This window comes from Lonchura striata, chromosome 9, assembly GCF_046129695.1.
Source record: "Lonchura striata isolate bLonStr1 chromosome 9, bLonStr1.mat, whole genome shotgun sequence".
NCBI lineage: Eukaryota > Metazoa > Chordata > Aves > Passeriformes > Estrildidae > Lonchura > Lonchura striata.
In genome coordinates this window covers 1,939,988-1,958,944 of record NC_134611.1, presented here as the reverse complement: position 1 = coordinate 1,958,944, position 18,957 = coordinate 1,939,988, and the positions used below count along the sequence as shown (strand labels likewise).

The following is an 18,957-nucleotide window of genomic DNA, read 5'->3' as shown; positions in this document are numbered from 1 at the left end:
CGCTGCCCGCCCGGCTGGCCGCGCTGGGGGTTTGGGGGGGCCGGGGGCTCGGCTGCCCCCCGTGCCGTGCCGCCGCCGCACGCTGCCGCCTCTCCTCCACGCGGGTCCCCCGGAGGGATGCAGGAGAGACGGAGCTGAGCATCACCCGGAGAGGAGGAGGGGGCTGTGGTTGGGACTGCGCCCCGCAACCCCCTCCCTCTTCTTTCCCACCCTCCCCCCGCCCCGCCGCCTCGGTGCTGCTGCTTTGGCTCACCTGTGTGTTTTCTTCCAGGATGGCTCGCTTTGGGGAGGCGGTGGCCGGCAGGCTGGGCTCCGGAGATGGGGGCTCCGACCAGAACCGGAGCCGGCAAGGAGCTCCTGCCCCTGCGGGAGGCAGCCCGGGAGCCTTCAAGCAAACCAAAGCGCAGAGAGCCCGGACTATGGCTCTGTACAACCCCATCCCCGTCCGGCAGAACTGCTTCACCGTCAACAGATCGCTCTTCCTCTTCGGGGAAGAGAACATAGTCAGGAAATACGCCAAGAAGCTCATCGACTGGCCATATCCTTTCTGCAGCCTCTGAGAGCCCCCACCTTTGCTGCCCGGATTTGCCTCGCTGGCTGCCCAGGACACGTGCGTGTGGCACTATCGGGCAGGTAAGGTGTGCGGAGAGGGGTGCCCCGGCCCCTGGGGATGCTCTCCTCGCCCTGTTGCTGCTTCCCCTCCTGTCCTCGGCTCCTTGCCCGCTCCTGACGGGAGCTGAGCCCTTTCTCCCCCCTGGGGAGTCCCCCAGCCCCTCCTGAGGCTTGGATTTATTATCTCCCCACGCTAATAGGGACGGGTGCTCTGATCCCTGCGTGCTTTGGGATGCTCTGTGTGTGTGCCTGGGGAGGTGGGAGGTAGTGGCCTTTTCTCTGTGCCTCGATGTCTTGTGGAGTTTTGTCACCCCACCCCACCCTGAGCCACCTGGGAGCCCCATGAATCTCCAGTCCCCGCTGGGTGGTGGCTCTGTCCCTCCCGTGGGTGCCCTCTTTGCTGCAGATCGTGCCTGCCAGGGGCACAGCCGTCCTCGCCCTGCAGCCCCCGGCCCCCCATGGTGGCTCTGGGAACTGGCTGCCCCCTCCCTGCGGCAGAGGGAAGGCTGGTGGAAACCTCTGGCTGTGCCCCGTGGCCTTTTTTGGGGAGGCTGGCACAGGGAGCCACGATTTCATCCCAGAGACCCCCTCTCCTAGCGCAGGGTGGAGGGTGCAGATCTCCCCCACTCCTCCCCCTGTTCCTCCATCCTTTCATACCTCCCCACGCACCTCTCTCTCCTCCCACCCTCCCTGTGGGTGCCCCTGGGTGCCTTTGGCTCCTGCCCAGCACCACAGCTCTCACCCCACACCCGCCTGGGCTCGCTGCCTGCTGCCCCCCAGACGCCTCCAGGGCTTTGCCCCCACGGAGGATCCGAGCCTGAAAACTTCAGCGTGGCCACGCTGTGGCTGTAGGAGCCTGCCCGTGCGTTGTTCTGCAGCAGTGATTCCATGCAGCTCCTGCTGCTGCCGCTTGCTCTCCCTGCAACTTGTTGGTGGAGTTCCTGGCTCCTCTGGTGGGCACGGGAGAGCTTTCCCTGGTGCCAGGCAGCAATGCCTTGGTTTGGTGCAACAGGTACCTCGGGGGAAAGCCTCTGCTGAGGCCCAGGGATGCAGGACAGGTCACCCGCCCTGCAGAGCATGGCAGGGGAATGGTCCCTTTGCAGCTCCAACACGTCAGGTCCTGCTGCCAAGCAGGAACCGGTCCTGCCCGGGGAGCTGTGACATCTCCAGGCTCGAGGGGGTGACCTGGGCGTGAAGGGCTGGCTTGGAGGGGCTGAATTCCCCTTGGCATCCCCGAATCTGCCCCTCCTGGCAGTGCCCACGGGGTGGGAGGCTGCAGGAGCGCCGGGGCCGTGGCGGCTCAGCGCAGAGCCCTGCAGGGCAGCGGCCAGGCCGGCCGCCTGCTTTTCCAGAATATGCCAAATTATTCATGTGCTTTTCCAGCGTGGTGTGGGAGGGCTCTCGCCCCTCTGGCTTTTGTTGGGAGGCAGAAGGAGCTGGGGTGCTGCCCGGCACTCCCGGCGTGGGCTGGGGTCCCGTGCCGGTGTGATGTCTCATCTCCAGGCAGCCGCTGTCTCCTAGAGACTGGAGCTCCACCACCACCACCACCACATGAGCAGAACTCCCCAGCATTATTCTCCCCTGGAATTTGCAATGCATGAGAGAGATGGGCTCATTTTGTGGGTTTTTTTTTTTCCAGAAGTAAGTGACATATTCCCATGTGAGTGCTGGGAACAGGCGTGCTCCAGGAGCGGGAGCTCAGTGTTCCTGCCTACTTCCCCCCCCCACTGCCACCTCTTTCCCAGAAAAACACATCCACCCTGGGTGGTTCTCTGCACCACTGGAGTTTTGAGGGCTTGGGAACGGGCAAGGCCTTTTGGTGATGAGTTTGGTTAGGCTGGCCCAGCCAGCTGTTCCCATCCTTGTAGTTGTAGCCTGGCACAGGCAGCTGGTGCCTTTTGGTAGGGCCAGGAAAACCATGTGAGCACCTCAGCTGCCTGGCCTGCAGCCCATGGCATTGCTCCTGGGCGAGGGAATTTTGGGGAGGAGAGCATTGGATCTTGGCCACGGTCAGTAGGAGCTGCTGGCCTTGGGAGGGCGATGGGCCAGTCCTGGTGCTGTGGGTCAGGGTGGGCAGAGCGCCGAGGAAAGCCAAAGGGGCTGGAGAGGAGCACAGGGCGGAGTGGAGGCTCTTCTTCATCCAGCTCTGGTTGACTAGGTAATAGGGCTAAAAATATCTGGTGATTCAGGCCTGGATATCTGCTGGGTAACTGTGTAATTATAACCAGCAGCCTCTGCAGTTTGGCTTCCCAGTGTAAATAGGGATGATGCATGGAGGAGAAGGAGGAGAAATACGAGCAACTGGGATTGGGATGCAGCTCCATGGGAGGCAAGGCTTTGCCGAGCTCCTCTCTGGAAAGTGCTTTGCCTCCACTGGAGCTGCTCTTTTAGAACTGCTCCTGCCCCAGCCATGGGGCAGCTGCTGTTTTGGCTGTAGGGAACATCTCCTTCTCTTCTCCTTGGGAAACGCAGCCTTGTCCTCTTGCCTGCTCTCCTCCTGCTGATGGCCAGGCCTTTCACCCTGATTTCATTTGTTTGGCTGCCTGGAAGGCTCCAATTCAGTTAGGATACGAGATGGGCTGCAGCTCATCTATATCTGCTCCGTTCCTCATCCGCTTAATCACATTCGACCTGGATAAGATCCCTCTCCCTCCCCAGGAAGGCCAGATGACAATTGTGTGGCTCTGGCCGTGTCCCCAAGGACAGCATCTGGCTGCAGGCTGTCCACTGCACCCACCCCTGGTGTGGCAGGGAAAGAGGATGTCCATGTTCCCTGTGGTGAGGCATTTCACCTATCTCGTCCCCTTTGAGGACCAAATCTGGTGTTGGGCTGGCCTAGAGCAGCTGGGGCACCCCCAGAACCTCATCCCAACGCTCAGGGGGATTTTGCTTCATGGGAAGCACATCTGCGAGTGGCTGAGCCATTTTGCTCACCGTGACTCTCCCTGTGACCTGATGCTGCGTGGGCAGTGCCCCTTGGGGACCCTGGTGCTGTCACACCCCACCTGGCCAAGCACCTCCTGCACTTTGGCTTTTCCTGGGCCAAAATTCCGGCAGGCCTCGCCTTCCCAAGGGAAGAGCCTGCGCCATATCGTGCCATCCTTGGGCAGCACCATCCCTGCCCTCCCCAAGAACATTTCCCCCTCCTCCTGCTCCCAGCCTGTTTTCTGTGCCCTCCATTCATCAGATTTTAGAAAGGTTTTTTTTTGGGAGGGGCGAGTAGGTGTAATGGCAGGTCCATCTTTTTTGACAGCCGGGGAGAGCGAGGCTGCCTGTCAGATGGTGAATTTAAACAGAGGCAGCTGTTGTCATGGTGATGCCAAGTTGCATCCTGTTGCTGTGGCAACCAAAGTTAAAAAACTGATGTTAAGGCAGGAAAATCACATGATGTGGTCCTTTTTTGTTTAAAAAAAAAAAAAAAAAGGAGGAGGAGAGGAGAGAGATTTGATTTCCAGGGTGAGGTGGGGGAGAAGGAGACGCTTCTCCATGGAGCTGTTTGCACGTGGCAGGCAGGCATCCCACATCCTGCATCCTGCATCCCTACGGGAGCAGTGTGGGCAGCTCTGCCCTGCTGGACTCCTGGCTGTCACTGCCTTCGTTTTAACCCTCGGTGGGAACCAAACCACTGCATCTTGGAGCCATCAAAGCAGCAACAGCTGTGACTGCAGAGAGGGAGGGTGGTCTCCTGTGTCCGTGCAGGGGGATTGAGGCAGGCTGGGCGCTCCAGGACACAGCACAACCCAAGCCTGTGCTCACTCTCCTGAGCCTCTGTGTAGCAGGCACACAGCAGCTGGCTCGTGCTCCAGGTGGGAGGATTTGGGGTCTGGATGTTGCTTTCTGTCAACCCCCCCCCAGCAGGGATGGGCTGGGAGCACTGGGTGACAGGACACAGAGGGGCCGCAACTCTGTGGATAGTCTTATCAGAGGAGGGAAATCCCTCGTGTCCTCAGGGACCAGCCAGGGAGGTACTGTGGGGATGGGGAATCCCAGAGTTGAATTAGGGCCACTCCCAGATTTTGCTCTACTTGGCACTTTCGTTTTTTTCTTGGAAACCAAAAACCTCACTTGCCCAGAGACACTGTGGGCTCCCTGGAATTGTTCAAAGTCTGATGGGATGGGGCTCTGAGCGACCTGGTCTAGTGGAAGGTGTCCCTGCCCGTGGCAGGGGGGTGGAAGGAGATGACTTTAATGTCCCTTCCAACCCAAACCATTCCACGATTCTGTGAAAACAGCCTTAGAGAGAGGGTGGTCTCTTTCCTGCTGGGGCGTGGAGCTGAGAGGAGGAGGATTGGGGCATCCTAAGAGTGGATGCTGAAGATGTGGATCTTTGGCTCTGTCGTGCCACGTCTGTGTGGGACAGGCAGCAGTGCTGGGATCGAGACCAGCAGGATGAAATCCACAGGTATAAGAACTGAGGCTTTTTCTCATTGACACCTGAGGAGCAGGGCATGCCCTTTGGGGCAGCCCGTCCCCAGGGAGGTGTGGAGAGAGGTGGGAAATACAGACATGACTTTGGAGGAGATGTTGGAACCTGGCTGATGCAGGTGTGGACGGGGATTAAGTTGCTCCTGCTCTTTTGGTGGCACTGGAAGGTAGGATTCCCCAAGGCCTCGCTCCTCTGGCTCCTCTGCTCCTTCCCCATTGCCTGCCCAGGAGTGGAGAGAAGGGACTGGGAAGGGGTGGGATGGAGGGGATGTGTCCATAGCTCCTGCTCCTGCCTGCATACGGGGAAGGATTTATCTTGTACCCAGCCTCCTGTGGAGGTTGTGTCAATGTCCCCTCAGCACCACAAACCCATCTCTAGGGACTGGAGCTGGGCTCACTCCCTGCCTCAGCTGGGTGAGTGCTCTGGGTGGACTGGTTTGGGCTTCTGGCTAGTGAGGAAGGTGAAGAGGAAGGTCACAGCAGCAAGATCTTCCTGATAGATCTGCCAAGGAGCTCCAGCTCCAGGCATGGGGCTGGCCCACAGTGCCTGCCCAGGTGGCCTGGAGGGTGTCCCCATGGTCTGGGGTCACTGTCCCCACCTCAAAGGCACTGTGAGGGAAGCATGGAGCTGCAGGTGTGGCGTGCACAGGGATCGGCCCAGTTGCTAAGGAAACAAGTCAACGGTGCAGGGGAGAGAGCATTGGGTAAAGGAGATAAATCAATAAGAAAACCTATTTTTATCGGCTCCCTAATGATCCTCCAGGAGAAGCCAGACGGAGGAGGAGGAGGAGGAGAAGGCTGCAGGAACATAGGCTCTCATTATTTGGCCTGGAGGGAGGTGAGGGCTACTCTGCATTTTGGGTGGCTGAGAGGTTTTGTAATTGTTCATCTGATGTGTGAGAAAACAAAGCGCTGATAGAGGGGTGTCCGATGGCCCTGGCTGGGAGGATGCTTGCTTGGCAGAAGTGAAGAATGGAGATTAAATATCCCTCAGTTCAGCCAGATGTTCCTGCTCTCCCTTGGGAGGTTCTTTTCCTCTTGGAACTCAAAACCTGGCACAGCTGGAGCAATGGGGGCTGGTTTCCATGGGGTTGATGTCTCACACAGCTCTGGATGTGATAACCCAGGCTCAGCTCCTGGAGAAACTGGGCCAGTGGGGTTTGGGGAATCACTTTTGGCAGTGACCTCATGCTTAGGTCAGTGCTTTGGGGAGCGATTGCCCTTTTAGGCTCAGCTTGGACGGGGCTCTGAGCACCCTGGCCTGGTGGGAGGCACTCTGTCCATGACAGGGTGGCACGAGGTGGTCTTTAAGGTCCCTTCCAACTCAAACCCTTCCTTGACTTGCTGCTATGTGCTCACTCACTTGCTGGGGGTGCAGCAGGAGCGCGGCCCTGTGCAGGGGTGCACAGATGTGCGTTGTCCTCGTGCCTTGAACCAGATGTTGGGGCCAGGTGCTCCTGAGCCCCCCAGGCCTTTCTGAGCGGGGCTCCCACGCTGCTGCAGTTGGGTTTTTCCCACCTGGGTGTCTCTCCCAGGGGAAGAGTGGCTGTGGCAGGGAGCAGTGCTGGATGCTGGGCTGGCTGAGCCGCGCTGGGATGGACAGACGGACGCTCCACGCCATTCCCACACTTCTCATCTAGGCAAATGTGCCTGGTGCCTGGGGAGCTGCTGCCCCGCCCCACTGACACGCTGTTTGTCTCTTAAGCCGGTGCTAATTGCTCGCAGACTTTCAGGAAAATGATACAAAAAGATCCCAAAGAGGCTGGTGGCGCAGGGCCAAGCGCTGCGGTCGGCTGGAAGCGCTCGGCCTGGGGTGGGATGCAGGGAGAGGGCTTTGCCTGAGCCATGAGGGGAAATACTCACTTCTCTTGAGGCTCAGAGGAAAACTTTCGGAGTCTGGCCCCCCTCCCCAAGCACAGGGAGCTGCTCCTGCTCCGTGCCTGGCTGGCAGCGAGCTCCGAGCCAGCAGCAGGGAGCTCTGCAGCCTCTCTCTTTGGGTTTGCCTCTAACGTAGCAACCATTAATTTCACTGAGTGGCTTTTTAAATGCCTGGATGTATCTTTCCTGGCTCTTCTTCCTACCGAGTTAAACACATCCCAGTTCCCACAGGCCCTCCCTGGCTGCCTCTCCTGCCCATCATCTCTGTTTCTGTGCCCATCCCTGCTCCCACCTTGCCAGCGTGCCCAGCATCATCGGGCTGGGGTCATTCCATGCACTCCCTTTTCCCGTGCTCATGGCTGGCACTGAGGTGTCTTCTCTTGCCTGGGGGCTCAGGGCCACTGGTTGAAAGCATTTCACTGTAGTCAGTGGCCAAAAGATGAGGTTGGAAAAGAAAATCACCCCTTTTCCCAAAGCTGATGGGGACCTCCTTGCCTAAAACATGTCAGCCTGAGGGTGTTGTGTGTGGAGGAGCCTGGTGTGGTGGGGAAGGGCTTAGACAGCTTGGGATGGTGGGAATGTGGATTCTTTCATGGGCAAATCCATCCCAGGTGGGATCACATCCCCTTTCCACAAGGGAAGGTGGCAGTCCTCTGCCTGGGTGGCTGCTGGTGCCAGTGGTGACAGTAATAGAGCTGTTTTGGCAAGGAGGGAGCAGGATCAGGGGTGTGCTGCCTGCTGCTGTATCGCTCCCCATTCAGTTATAGAGGACAACAGGGCTTTTCTTGTGAAGAATTGGGAAAGATGGATGGGAAGTTGGAAAGATATGGCCATCCTGTCACTTGGAAGTGCTTTGTTTTCAGAGCTTGGCCCTGGGCCAGGCAGGAGAGAGCTCCGTGTCCCTGCCTCCATCCCCTGAATCAAAAGGCAGGAGGAAGCTGAGTTTGGGGTGCTTTCCTGGGCATCAACCTGCCCTTTCCTTCCTCAGCTCCTCACACACCAGCACCTGCTGCCACTTCTCCTGGCTCAGGGTGGCTCCTGGGGAAGGGTTGTGTAAGACCTAGACATGCATAGAGGATTTGGGATTGCTCATAAAGGTCCAACCAGATCCTGTTCACAAGGTGCTGCTGCCCCTTGGGTCTTGCTGGGGTGTGGCTGGGCTGGGATATCTTCACAGGGAGTTTCCACCCTGGCTGAACGGAAGCTCAGACCCCGATGCCATCAGTGCCTGGAGCTGTGAGTGCTCAGCCAAGTGCTCTGCAGCTCCCAGTGCCACCTGGGCTCATCCTGCTGCCCACAGGGTGCTTGGCAAGGGCACAAGGTGGACTGAGCCAGGTTAGATCCCCAGGACTTGCAAGGGAAGCTCCATCCTCCTCAGGCTGTGCAGGTGCTTCCTCCCCTGGGGGTGTTTTAGGACAAGGGCTGCCATACCTTGTGCCCCCTCCCCTTTCTGAGCCCCATCTCCTGCTGATGGGTGATGGAAAAGAGAAGGAAAACAGGGACATGCCAGCCCTGGCCAGCAGTGTGCCATGCCAGGGAGAGCCTCCCAGATCCTGCCAAGGACCATGCCAAACCTTCTTCCAGTCAAAGCCCAGCCTGGTTGTCCTGCTTCAAACCTTTTGTCCACCTTCTGGGCTCCTTGCACAAGTAGCATCTCTCCCATGGGAGTTTTCATCCCAACCAAGGTGTCCCGTGTGGCTGGGGAGGAGGTGATGATGCCCAGCAGGTCTGCAGGGGGGAAGGTCTCGGGGAGCTCTCTCCCCTCATTTCCAAACAACACCGAGGTGGGCTTCGTGTGTGGGTGTTCCTGTGGGGAAAACAGCAGCAGAGGCTGAGCAGGTGAAACCGAGGGTGGGCTGGAGGGTTGGAGAGGTCACCCAGCTCTTCTCTGCTCCTTAACTCCCCTCCACTCCCTTCGAGTACATGATCCTGGCGACCATCATTGCCAACTGCATCGTGCTGGCCCTGGAGCAGCACCTCCCTGAGGATGACAAGACGCCCATGTCACGGAGATTAGTGAGTACCCCGTGTCTGTCCCTCTCTGCTGGGCTGGGGGCTGAGCCAAGGGCAGCCACACAATCCTACCAGGCAATTCCTTCTGATTTTGGGGTGGCTGGACAGGAGGTTTCCTCTGGGACTAGCTCCTCCAGCCTTCCTGGGGCTGCTGTAACATATTCTCTGTGGAAAGGGTTCAGGAAAGTTTAAGCCCCTTAAAAAGGGGTAGGGAAGGACTGGGAAATCTGAGTGTGTCGTAGCCACTCTCTGTTTATTTCTGAGGCTGCTGCTGGCTGAGAAAGGCTGGGAAAGCTCCCGAAGGAGATGGTGGGTCATGGGGAGGAGGGATGGGACACGAGTTGGGCCAATGTGAAATGCCTGGCGCTGTGTTTGCTCAGTCTCCCCCTCTGACTGGCTCACTGATTTCACTCTGGCAGGAGAAGACAGAGCCCTACTTCATTGGGATTTTCTGCTTTGAGGCTGGGATTAAGATCGTAGCCCTGGGGTTCGTTTTCCACAAGGGCTCGTACCTGCGCAACGGCTGGAACGTCATGGACTTCATCGTGGTCCTCAGCGGGTGAGCCGGGTGCTGTGGGGCCAGGGCTGGGCTTGGCTGGGCTCGGGGGCTCATCCTGGCGAGGGCACGAGCTCCAGGACGTGGGGAAGGCGCCTGGTTTGCTGCTGGCAGTGGTGTTTTGTTGTCCTGATGAGGGACGGGAGGACGGCTGCCTGTGCTGGAGGTGCTGTTGGCTTTTCTGTGGACACTGGTGGTGGGACGATGTCGGAATCTGAGGTATTGATGATTCTGAGATTGTAGAAAGTCTCTGTCTTTCTGTCCCGTTGCCAAAGCAGAAGCCATAATTGGTCTGTGCTGGTTTCCAGGTTGTTTATTCTGTTGATCTCTCACATGTTCTGCTGCCCTGCCCAGCTCTGTCCTGCAGGGCAGCGTGTGGGGCTCTGCCCTCAGTGGGATGTTACAAACATTAAATACCAGAAACTCCCTGGGCTGGATTTACAATAACGTGCCAATATCTGTCACCTACGTTGGACAGTGTGTCCCCAGCCTGAACCAACAGAAAAATGCCAACACCACAGTGAGACGTGGAGGGCATGAAGAAGGAGAAAAAGGACAAGGCACACCCAATTTCCTCCATCTTGTGCCCTTTGGACCCCTCATCTAGAATCCTAAAATTTTACTTTTGCACCCGTGCCACACTTAATTATTACTTATATCAAACGCTCAGAGCTTGTAATTCATCCTGTAAGATTGCAAACTCTTTTCCATGGCCAGAGATCACAGCCAGTGTCTCTGGGGGCTCTGTCCAGGGGGGTTCCTGACCCTGCCAGGGTCCCAGACCTGCCAGGGCAGCCAGAGGGAAGCCCTGGATTCCCACAGGACGAGGTTCCTTGTAAGGGCAGTAGGGCTGGCTCTGAGGCCACCATGTTTAGCTTTCCTCACTTGGTGGCCTGTCACCCACCTGAATACAAGGCAAAGTGAGGACAAGCTGGTGGCATGACCTGATAAGCAACTGGATGTGATTTGGTAGAGATTCTGGTCAAACCCTGCATGAGAAGAGGAAAATCTCATCTCCTCTTGCCTTCCCAAGCACTTTGCAGGCTTGCCCTGGTGCTGGAGGTTTGGGAATGAGGTCTGGGCAGGGTGACATTCCCAGGTGATGCTGCTCGTCACCCCAGCATGCAGCAGGGGTGCTGGGGGTGGTAGCACACAGAGCTTCACGTGTGCTGCTTGTGTCACTGGTGGTGTCACCTGCCAGGGACATGGCCCAGATTTGAGTCCTGCTTACAGTGTGCTGGGCTGTCCTGGTGACACAGAAACAGCAGGGGCATTTGGGCTTGTGTTAGCCAACACTGGAAGTCACTTGAGCAAAGTGCACCCAGGGCAACCCCCTGGGCCCCTCTCTTGTGCAGGGCAGGTGGTGCCTGGACTGTGGGTATTTCTTTTGGGCTGTTGATGGGAACATCACGCTCAGAGGAGCTGGTTTGATGTGTACAAACAGATGAAGCTGGGAGGTCTGAGTGCTCTGTGAGCTTTGCTGAGCACAGAGCAGCTGCAGGGCTGGCTGGGAAACTGAGGCATGGTGGCCAGGCAGGACGCCTGGGGTCTCTGCAGAGCTTCCTGCTGCACGGTCCTGACTCTTGGCTTGCAAGCTGGTGGCACCATGTGGGATGTGACACCTGGCTGGGTGTTTGGGGGAGCAGGGGGAATGCAGAGCCTGCTCCTGCTGGGGTGTGGTGCTGGGGGCTGCTTGTCTGTGGTGGAGAGGTGCAGGTTGGCACTGTGCACCAGAGGAGGCTCTAGCAGAGCATGGCTGGGGACATTTTGACTCCCTTGGTCCTGTGGGGACCTGGATGGCTTTGCTGGGGGGTGGGACCACATCACCTGGGAATGGAGGGTGTGCTGGTGGTGGGTGATGCTTCTGACGGGCAGCAAACAGGCAGCCTGTGGGAGGTGCAGCCCTCACATGGGAGGCTGCTGCTCTCCCACATCTGCAGAGTGACTCATGGAGAGGGTTCTGTGGCTCCTGGGCTGGGCAAAGGTGCTCACACCTCTGGGGACAGCATGGGACACACGTTGGTAGCAACAAGAGGGGCTCTTGGCTAAGTGGGCTGGGAAATGCCCATCTGCATCCTGACTGGGCATCCTTTGGGCATCCTGGGCTGGGAGGAGGGGGTCACCAGGGCCCTCTTCCTGCCCTCCCCACGCTCTGGGCTGGCTGCTGTAACCGAGCTGGTGCTGACTCAGAGCTCAGCAATTCCTCACTGGCAGAAGCCTCGGCAGCTCCTCGGTGCCAGGGAATCGACTGTCCACGAAGGGCTGCCCACCCCCACCGGAGGTGCCCGTGTCCCCCCCAGGACTGCCAGTCTCGGGCTGCAGCTCTCAGTGGCTGCTGCCCCACCATTACACCCCCCTGGGATCCCGGTGTTTGCTCCAGCAGAGCGAAACCCCAGGAATGCCCCTTCACCTCACCCCAGCAGTGCCTGCTTCACCAGCCTGTAAGGGCAAATTCTATCTCATGGTGGGTGGAGGAGGCACCCCATGGATTTTCACCCTGGACTGGTTTTGGGGTCACTGGGATGGGCTGCACCAGGTCATGAGCTCCTCTGCTCTGTTCAGCTCTTGGCTTTGCCCCGGTGCTGCCAAGGCTGCTGTTCCCAGGGCCATGGCTGCGCCTCCCATGCAGGCAACCCTCGCCTGTTTAATCCACTGAATTATTGGCAAATTCCTGCAGCAAATAATCCTTGGCTGGCAAATGACTTGCAAACAGCTTGTGGGAGAAGGTTTGCACTTGGCGGCTCATTCTGTGTCGGTTGCGTAAGGCGGGCGGCGGAGCCTCGGGATCGCCTCTGCGGGCTCCGACTTTCTGCTTGGCGGATGTGGAAGCGTCTGGATGGAGATTTGGGAGATTTGGTGGCCGTGGGGACCTTGTTGTGTGGCTGACTGAAAGGTTGTGGCTGTGGTGGAGGGGATGTTGCGGTCGGGAGTGCGGGGTAGCTCCTGCCTAAGGGTGTGATGTGGGTTTGGATGCTGGTGCATCCCTTGATGGGCCAGAGAAAATATCCACATGAGCAGGACCCATCCCGGGATCCTTCCCTGAAGGACCCAGAGGGAGACAGTGCCACACTCACCCCTGTCCCTCCAGTTATGACAAAGGGTGTTACTGCTCCTCTCTTGTGGGAATACATGGTATTGATGATCCCGAGATTGTAGAAAGTCTCTGTCTCTCAGCCCCACTGCCAAAGCAGAAGCCATAATTGGTCTGTGCTGGTTCCAAGGTTGTTTATTCTGTTTATCTCTCACATGTTCTGCTGCCCTGCCCAGCTCTGTCCTGCAGGGCAGCGTGTGGGGCTCTGCCCTCAGTGGGATGTGACAAACATTAAATACCAGAAACTCCCTGGGCTGGATTTACAATAACGTGCCAATATCTGTCACCTACGTTGGACAGTGTGTCCCCAGCCTGAACCAACAGAAAAATGCCAACACCACAGTGAGACATGGAGGGCATTAAGGAGGAGAAAAAGGACAAAACACACCCAATTTCCTCCATCTTGTCCCCTTTGGAGCCCTCATCTAGAATCCTAAAATTTTACTTTTGCACCCGTGCCACACTTAATTATTACTTATATCAAACACTCAGAGGTTATAATTCATCCTGTAAGATTGAAAACTCTTTTCCATGGCCAGAGATCACAGCCAGTGTCTCTGGGGGCTCTGTCCAGGGGGTTCCTGACCCCTGCCAGGGTCCCAGGCCTGCCAGGGCAGCCAGAGGGAAGCCCTGGATTCCCACAGTTTCTGGATTTACTTTTTGCCGTGTATCTGACGGGAGAGGTCCCTTAGTGGAGGTGGCATCACGGTCACGGATGCTATGCAGGGATTTCTGTGAGCAGTGTGACTTTCTTCACCCTCTCCCTGCTGTACACAAGCCTAATGAGGGATTTCTCCCATGGATGGCCTCCTGGGACCTTGTGCAGGAGTGGATGGCACTGACTAGAGTTCAACTGGTGTTTGCTTCTTCTGTCAATAAATCAATTTTTTTTTTTTTAATCTCAGTGGAAATCAACACCCACCTAAAACTCCCTGATGCTAAAGCTTCCACTGGGGAACTAATAGTCACATTTGTAAACCAGCTCTCTTTGTAACCTGTGGTTTCCAAATCATCATTGCTGCATGAAAAAACAGCCTGTTCTCCCCCAGCTAAAAATAATTTTATATGAAAGTGTGCATAAAATACTTCTACTCATTCTGAGACAGAACCAGTGAGGGGAACATCTGTGTTTCTCCTGAGGTTTCGGGATGCTCACCTTGTCTGTGTGAGAACCAGAGCCAGCTGGGTGCTGAGGGTGGATTTGGGACCTGCTTGATGCAGTGTGACCTGGAACAAAAGGGAGAATGGCTCAGATATGGTCAGAAAGGGCAGGGGAAGGTTGGTGACCTCTTAATTGGTGGTTCTGAGGCAGTGATGCTGAAAGAGCTTCAGCCACCAGCAAGGAGAGCATGAGCTCCCTGGATGCCATTAGGAATGGAGCACAAGGACCCTACAACTGCCTGCTTTGTCCTACACCCTGTTTGGTGGAACAGGAAGGGTTAAACTCCCTCTGCAAATATCCAGGTGGGTGTGTGCTTCACACACTCCCGGTGCCTGAGCATTATCAAAGCACCATTGGCTTTTTTTTTTTTAATAGCAGTAATACAATAACACGTGAGACGTGAAGGGGTGGGGGAACACTGCTCACAATGGGGAAAAAAAATCCAAACGGGAATCAAAAGGCCCTTGTGAAGTTGTTCTGCTCAGGAGCTGGGGAAGCAGCCACTGTAAAAGCTGGATAAAAGCACCAGGGTCACTAAAAGGAAGCGCTGCCGTCAGGGTTTTTGGGAGGGTTTAATAACCCTCTCCACCTGGGTGCCTTTAGTGAAGCCCTTGGGCACGGTGGTTTTCATTAAAGGGTTTTGTGGGGTGGAGCGTGGCCAAGGGAAAGCGGGAGTGAAGGATTGCTGCCTCTGCCTGCCATGTCCTTAGCAAAGCCAGAGCAGGAAAGCCTGGCTCTCCTAGTCCTGTCCCAAAATCCATCATCCTCTCCCTGCAAAGCCAAGCAGCAGCTGTGAGCCTGGTCTGTCGCTCTGAACTCCCAGGGAAATCCTGTGCATGCCTGTGCCCTGATTTCCTGCTCTGGCCAGTGGGAAGCAGGATGGAATCATTCCAAGGAAGGTGTTCCCTGCTCTGCTGCAGGGTTGCGAGGTGACCCCAGGGATGAGGAGGGCAGCTTGGCTTTTTTGTTGGTTTTGATGCTGCCTGGATTTTGAGATGACTGTCCTGGAAAGTTCCCTTTTCACAGTTCCCCCCGAGCTCCCCTGTGGGAGAGGCAGGGATGTTTTGCCTTCAGGTATTTAGTGCACCTTGCACAACCCCAGTTCTTTTCAATGCTCTTTTCAATCTTAGACTTCCAGAGGTGGGAGGGGGATCCTTGAGCAGGCTCCAGCAGCAGCTGCGTCAGGGAATATTGATGTGCTGCATGCCCTGGTGGTTTGGGGTGCTGGCCCCACAGATGAGAGCACATCTGGGCTGGAAACAGGCTCTTCCCATGGTGCCCACCCCTGCATTTCCCTAACCCAGGGAAGGCACATCCAGGCAAGGAAGTTTGGGGGAGTGGATAAGAGATTTGGAGAACAAGTGTGGAATCAGAGCACAAGTGCAGCACCCTGACATGGTTGTCCTGCTGGAGCCTGAGCCACTGCAAGGAGTGCTGTGCTATAGGGATAAATCAGCAAGGAGACAACCCCATGTCCAAAAGCCCAGCAGTACTTTGATCACACCAGAGAAGACTTTTTTTTCCCTCTTTCCTTCTTTTCCTTTCATGAATGTTGGCAGTATCCAACCTGATGCCTGCCCCCTTTCCTTTCAGGACAATTAGTAAAATGTTTGGTCTTTCGTTTGGATGAATAATTAATTTACCAGCTCGGTGAATGATTCATGTGCCATCTGCCATGGCCCTGGGACAGCACCTCGCACAAAGGGCAGCACTGCTCCCCTTGCTGGCTCAGGGGAAAGGCTGGAAGGGAAGGGAAAAGGCTTCCCCTTGCTGGAGATGGGGGGTGGAGATGTCTGTGATGCCTTGTGAAGGCTGAGCTAGGACAGAGACTAGACAGAGCTAAAGAATAAAGCGGGATTTATTAGGATGCTTCCATAGATCCACCTTGGGCAGCAGAACTCAAAATGGCCACAAAATGGATGACCAGTCACGGGGTGTTATACTTTTATAAGTTTTGGTCTATTAACATATTGGAGTTAATGGTTTAATTATAGCTTTAGTCCATGAAGTCCCATGTTTTTCTCTCTTCAGTCCCCATTGTTTGTGCTCTTGGGCCTGAGATTGGGATCATTTGTCCTTGGTGCCCAGCTGGAGAAGGAATTGTTTTGTCTGCCTGCTCTGTGCAGAGAGCTCACCATCCCCTAATGTGAAGTCTAAAGCAGCCCAGAATGTGAAAACCACAAAAGCTGAACCCCGAGGCATCAGCTGGGAGGCAGAGCTGTGGCTCTGGCTCTAGGGGAGATCCTTCTCCCAGCGCAGGAGCCGGCCCGCGTGCCGCTCACGCGATCCCCGGCTCCATCCCTCCCACCCGCTGCTCTCCTGGAGCCGCAGCGTGACTCAGTCCCTCCCACGGGCTGCTGGTCCCCGGGGGCACTGCCCACCCTGCCGGGCACCCCTGTGCTCCCCAGGGGCTCCTGCTGCACCCCGACCCCCTGGCAGAGCTCCTGCTCGGGGGGATGCCCTCGTTGCCTTCTTGGCGCTGATATGTGCCTTGCTCTGGGAGGTGGGCTGGGGGCATGGCCTGAGGAAGGGGCAGTGGGTTGTTCCCTCCTCATCCTCGCTGAGAAGCTCTGGGGCCTCCTTCCCCTCCTTTGGCAGGAGCTCAGACAGGCCCTGCTGTGCTCGGCCCTCACCCGTTCTCTGCTTCTCCTGTGGAGCCAGCTCTCCTGGCTGCTGTCTGTGCCTTGAGCTTTCCACCAGGTTTCCACCAGGTTTCCACCAGGTCCTGTGGGTGCAGATGCAGTTTGATCCACATCCTCTCACCCTGCCACATCCTGTGTCTGCCGAGAGGCAGTGTGGGGATGGAGGAAGGAAGGAGACGTGGGGTTTGGCCACCCCAGAGCATCCAGGACAATCATGCCCCAAATCCTCCTCTGGGAAGGGGTGGCCTTGGGGGATCGTCTCACCCCCCAGATCGAAGGCTGGTAAAGGCAGGTTTTGTCTTTCAGCCTCATCACACCGCTCAGGGAGCCACTTGTGCCCATCCAGACCTCTCCAAGCTGCTGGGAGGGGCAGGAGCAGGAGCTGTGCAGCAGCTCAATCCACCTGGGTCACAGCCCTGAAACCCAGAAAGAGCAAGCGAAGGTGGTGGAGGCTTTGACGTTGCTCTGAACTGTGCCAAGGGCGGGACTTGGCCCTGGTGTCCCTATCCCTTGGTGTCCCCAAGGCTTTTCTCTGCTGTGGCATCTCCAGACTGGGTGACCTGACCCCTCTGGCCCTGCCTCGAGCCAGGCTGGCACCCAAGAACTGTGAGGATGTCCTGCTACATGGGATGCTGCCTGCAGAGAGGGCAGGGATGGATTCACCCCATTGATTCACCCCCAAAGAGGGCAGGAATGGGGTGAGCTCATCAGGTAACTCACTTTCTGTGAGCCGTTTGACCAGTGTATTAATTATGAAGTAGTCTCCCTCCTAGAGTCAGGTGGCAGTGCAAGCCTTCAGGGGCCCTTCCACTTAATTATAAATATTAATTTGCATGCCAGCCAGCGCCTTGCCTGCCCCAGATTTTGGGCTGAGATTAGTCTGTCTCAGCCTGTGCCTCTCTCCTCCCAGCACACCCTTTGCTGGGGCAGTTTGTCTGTGTGAGCTTCAGCAGTGCTCCCCGAGGGGAATGCTCGAGAGGGGCTTAGTTTGGGGTCTGGGGGGGTGAATTGAGGGTCAGTCTGATAATTTGGGGTTCAGCCTTTGCTTTCTCTGATGAGAAACTCTTTGCAGCGTGGCCTGAGCTGCGTGTGCTGTTCCTCAGGGCTGAGAGCTGCGGATGGGATGGGATGGCATGGGATGGGATGGGATGGGATGGGATGGGATGGGATGGGATGGGATGGGATGGGATGATGGAGATGGGATGGGATGATGGGAGCCCAGCAAAGCACAGTGGGGTAGTGCCTGAATTCAGTGTTGACTTTGCGTGGGCAGCGTCGCCGAGCATCACTCGTGCTTTATTCCGCATGCTCCCAAGGAGCAGGGAATCCTTTAAAATGAGATTACTCTTGGGGTTTTTTTTCCTTCTTTTGACCCCCGGGGGAAGAGATCTAAAGGTGCAGGTCTTCAGCTGGAGGCGAGGGCGTGTGCTCTGCTCAGCTGCTGGGTTCTGAGCCCAGCTCTGCCAAGCCCCAAACCCGCAGGTGTGGTGGCCCCAGCGGGAGCTCGCCCTCCTCCCCAGAGCCTCCAAATAAATAAAATCAAATAATCATCCTGGCTGCAAACACAAAGCAATGGATTATTATATTTTTTTCTCTCCTGAAAGAGTGTTTTTGTCTGCTGATGATTGCTCGCTATTCAATTATACTTTGGGGGATTAGCATATATTTCCCATCCTGCCTCCTCTCTCATTTGCATCTTTCCAAAAGATCCTCTCTGCTCTTTTCTCCACCTGAAGTCTCTCTTTCCCCTTTCTTCTGAAGTAAAACTAACCCCTTTGCCTGGGTGACCTATAAAAACGCCTTCACTTTTTTTTTTTCCCCTTCTTTTTTTCCTCCAGTACATATGATGAAAAGCATGAGATCATTGGGATTTTTATAGCCTAAATCTGGCAGCTTTTTTCAAATAACTTGGATGGTGAGATGTAATTTTAGTTTGGGTCCTTGCCTAAAAATAAAGAATAATTATTAGCACATCAGACGTGGATATTGTAAATGATCGAAAAGGGTTTAAATTGTTCTACAGATACCGGAGCTGCTGCCCTGTGGCAGCACAAAGGTCTGTCACAGCCCGAGTCCCATCTCAGGAGCTGTGAGAAACCTTAGTTCAGAAACTGTAAGTTCTGGTTGATACGGTTTAAAAAAATATATTAATAAAAGGAACGATTAGAGGGTTAATAAATGATTGCCAGGTGACATATGCTCAAGCTACGTCAGGGAAGGTTTAGGTTGGATATTAGAAAAAAAAATTTCACTGAAAGAATAATAAAATACTGGAATTGTCTTCCTAGGGAGGTGGTGGAATCACCATCTCTGGATATGTTTAAAAAACGACTGGACATGGCACTTGGTGCTATAGTCTGGTTGAGGTGTTAGGGCATAGGTGGGACTTGATGATCTTAGAGGTCTCTTCCAACCTCACTATTCTGTGATTCTGCGAATTCCAAAGCAGCAAGGTGTGCTTGGAGCATTGGATTTATGATCAGCAGATTTGTGACCGTGCTGTCTGTGCCTGGTTATCCAGGAGAGGAGATGTGTGTAACTTCACAGAAACCACAGAAGGGCTTGGGAAAAGCAGCCA

The 18,957-nt window shown here is 55.9% G+C and overlaps 1 protein-coding gene and 1 long non-coding RNA gene across 11 annotated transcripts in view; both read left to right on the top strand.

The window, feature by feature from the left end:
• CACNA1E (calcium voltage-gated channel subunit alpha1 E) overlaps positions 1-18,957 on the top strand; it is a 142,880-nt gene that overhangs the window by 45,677 nt on the left and 78,246 nt on the right. For all 10 annotated transcript variants that reach the window (XR_002466839.3, XM_021545916.3, XM_077785285.1 and 7 more), the window contains 3 exons: positions 272-538; positions 8,826-8,931; positions 9,348-9,487. Coding sequence is in view for 9 of the 10 variants with exons in the window: in XM_021545916.3 (XP_021401591.1) it covers positions 272-538; positions 8,826-8,931; positions 9,348-9,487 (513 nt within the window). In the remaining variant the exon portion in view is untranslated. The remainder of the gene's footprint in view (positions 1-271; positions 539-8,825; positions 8,932-9,347; positions 9,488-18,957) is intronic.
• LOC116183894 (uncharacterized) lies at positions 557-2,224 on the top strand. Its single transcript, XR_004148594.2, has 2 exons — positions 557-633; positions 1,996-2,224. It is a non-coding gene; the product is annotated as an uncharacterized LOC116183894 (long non-coding RNA).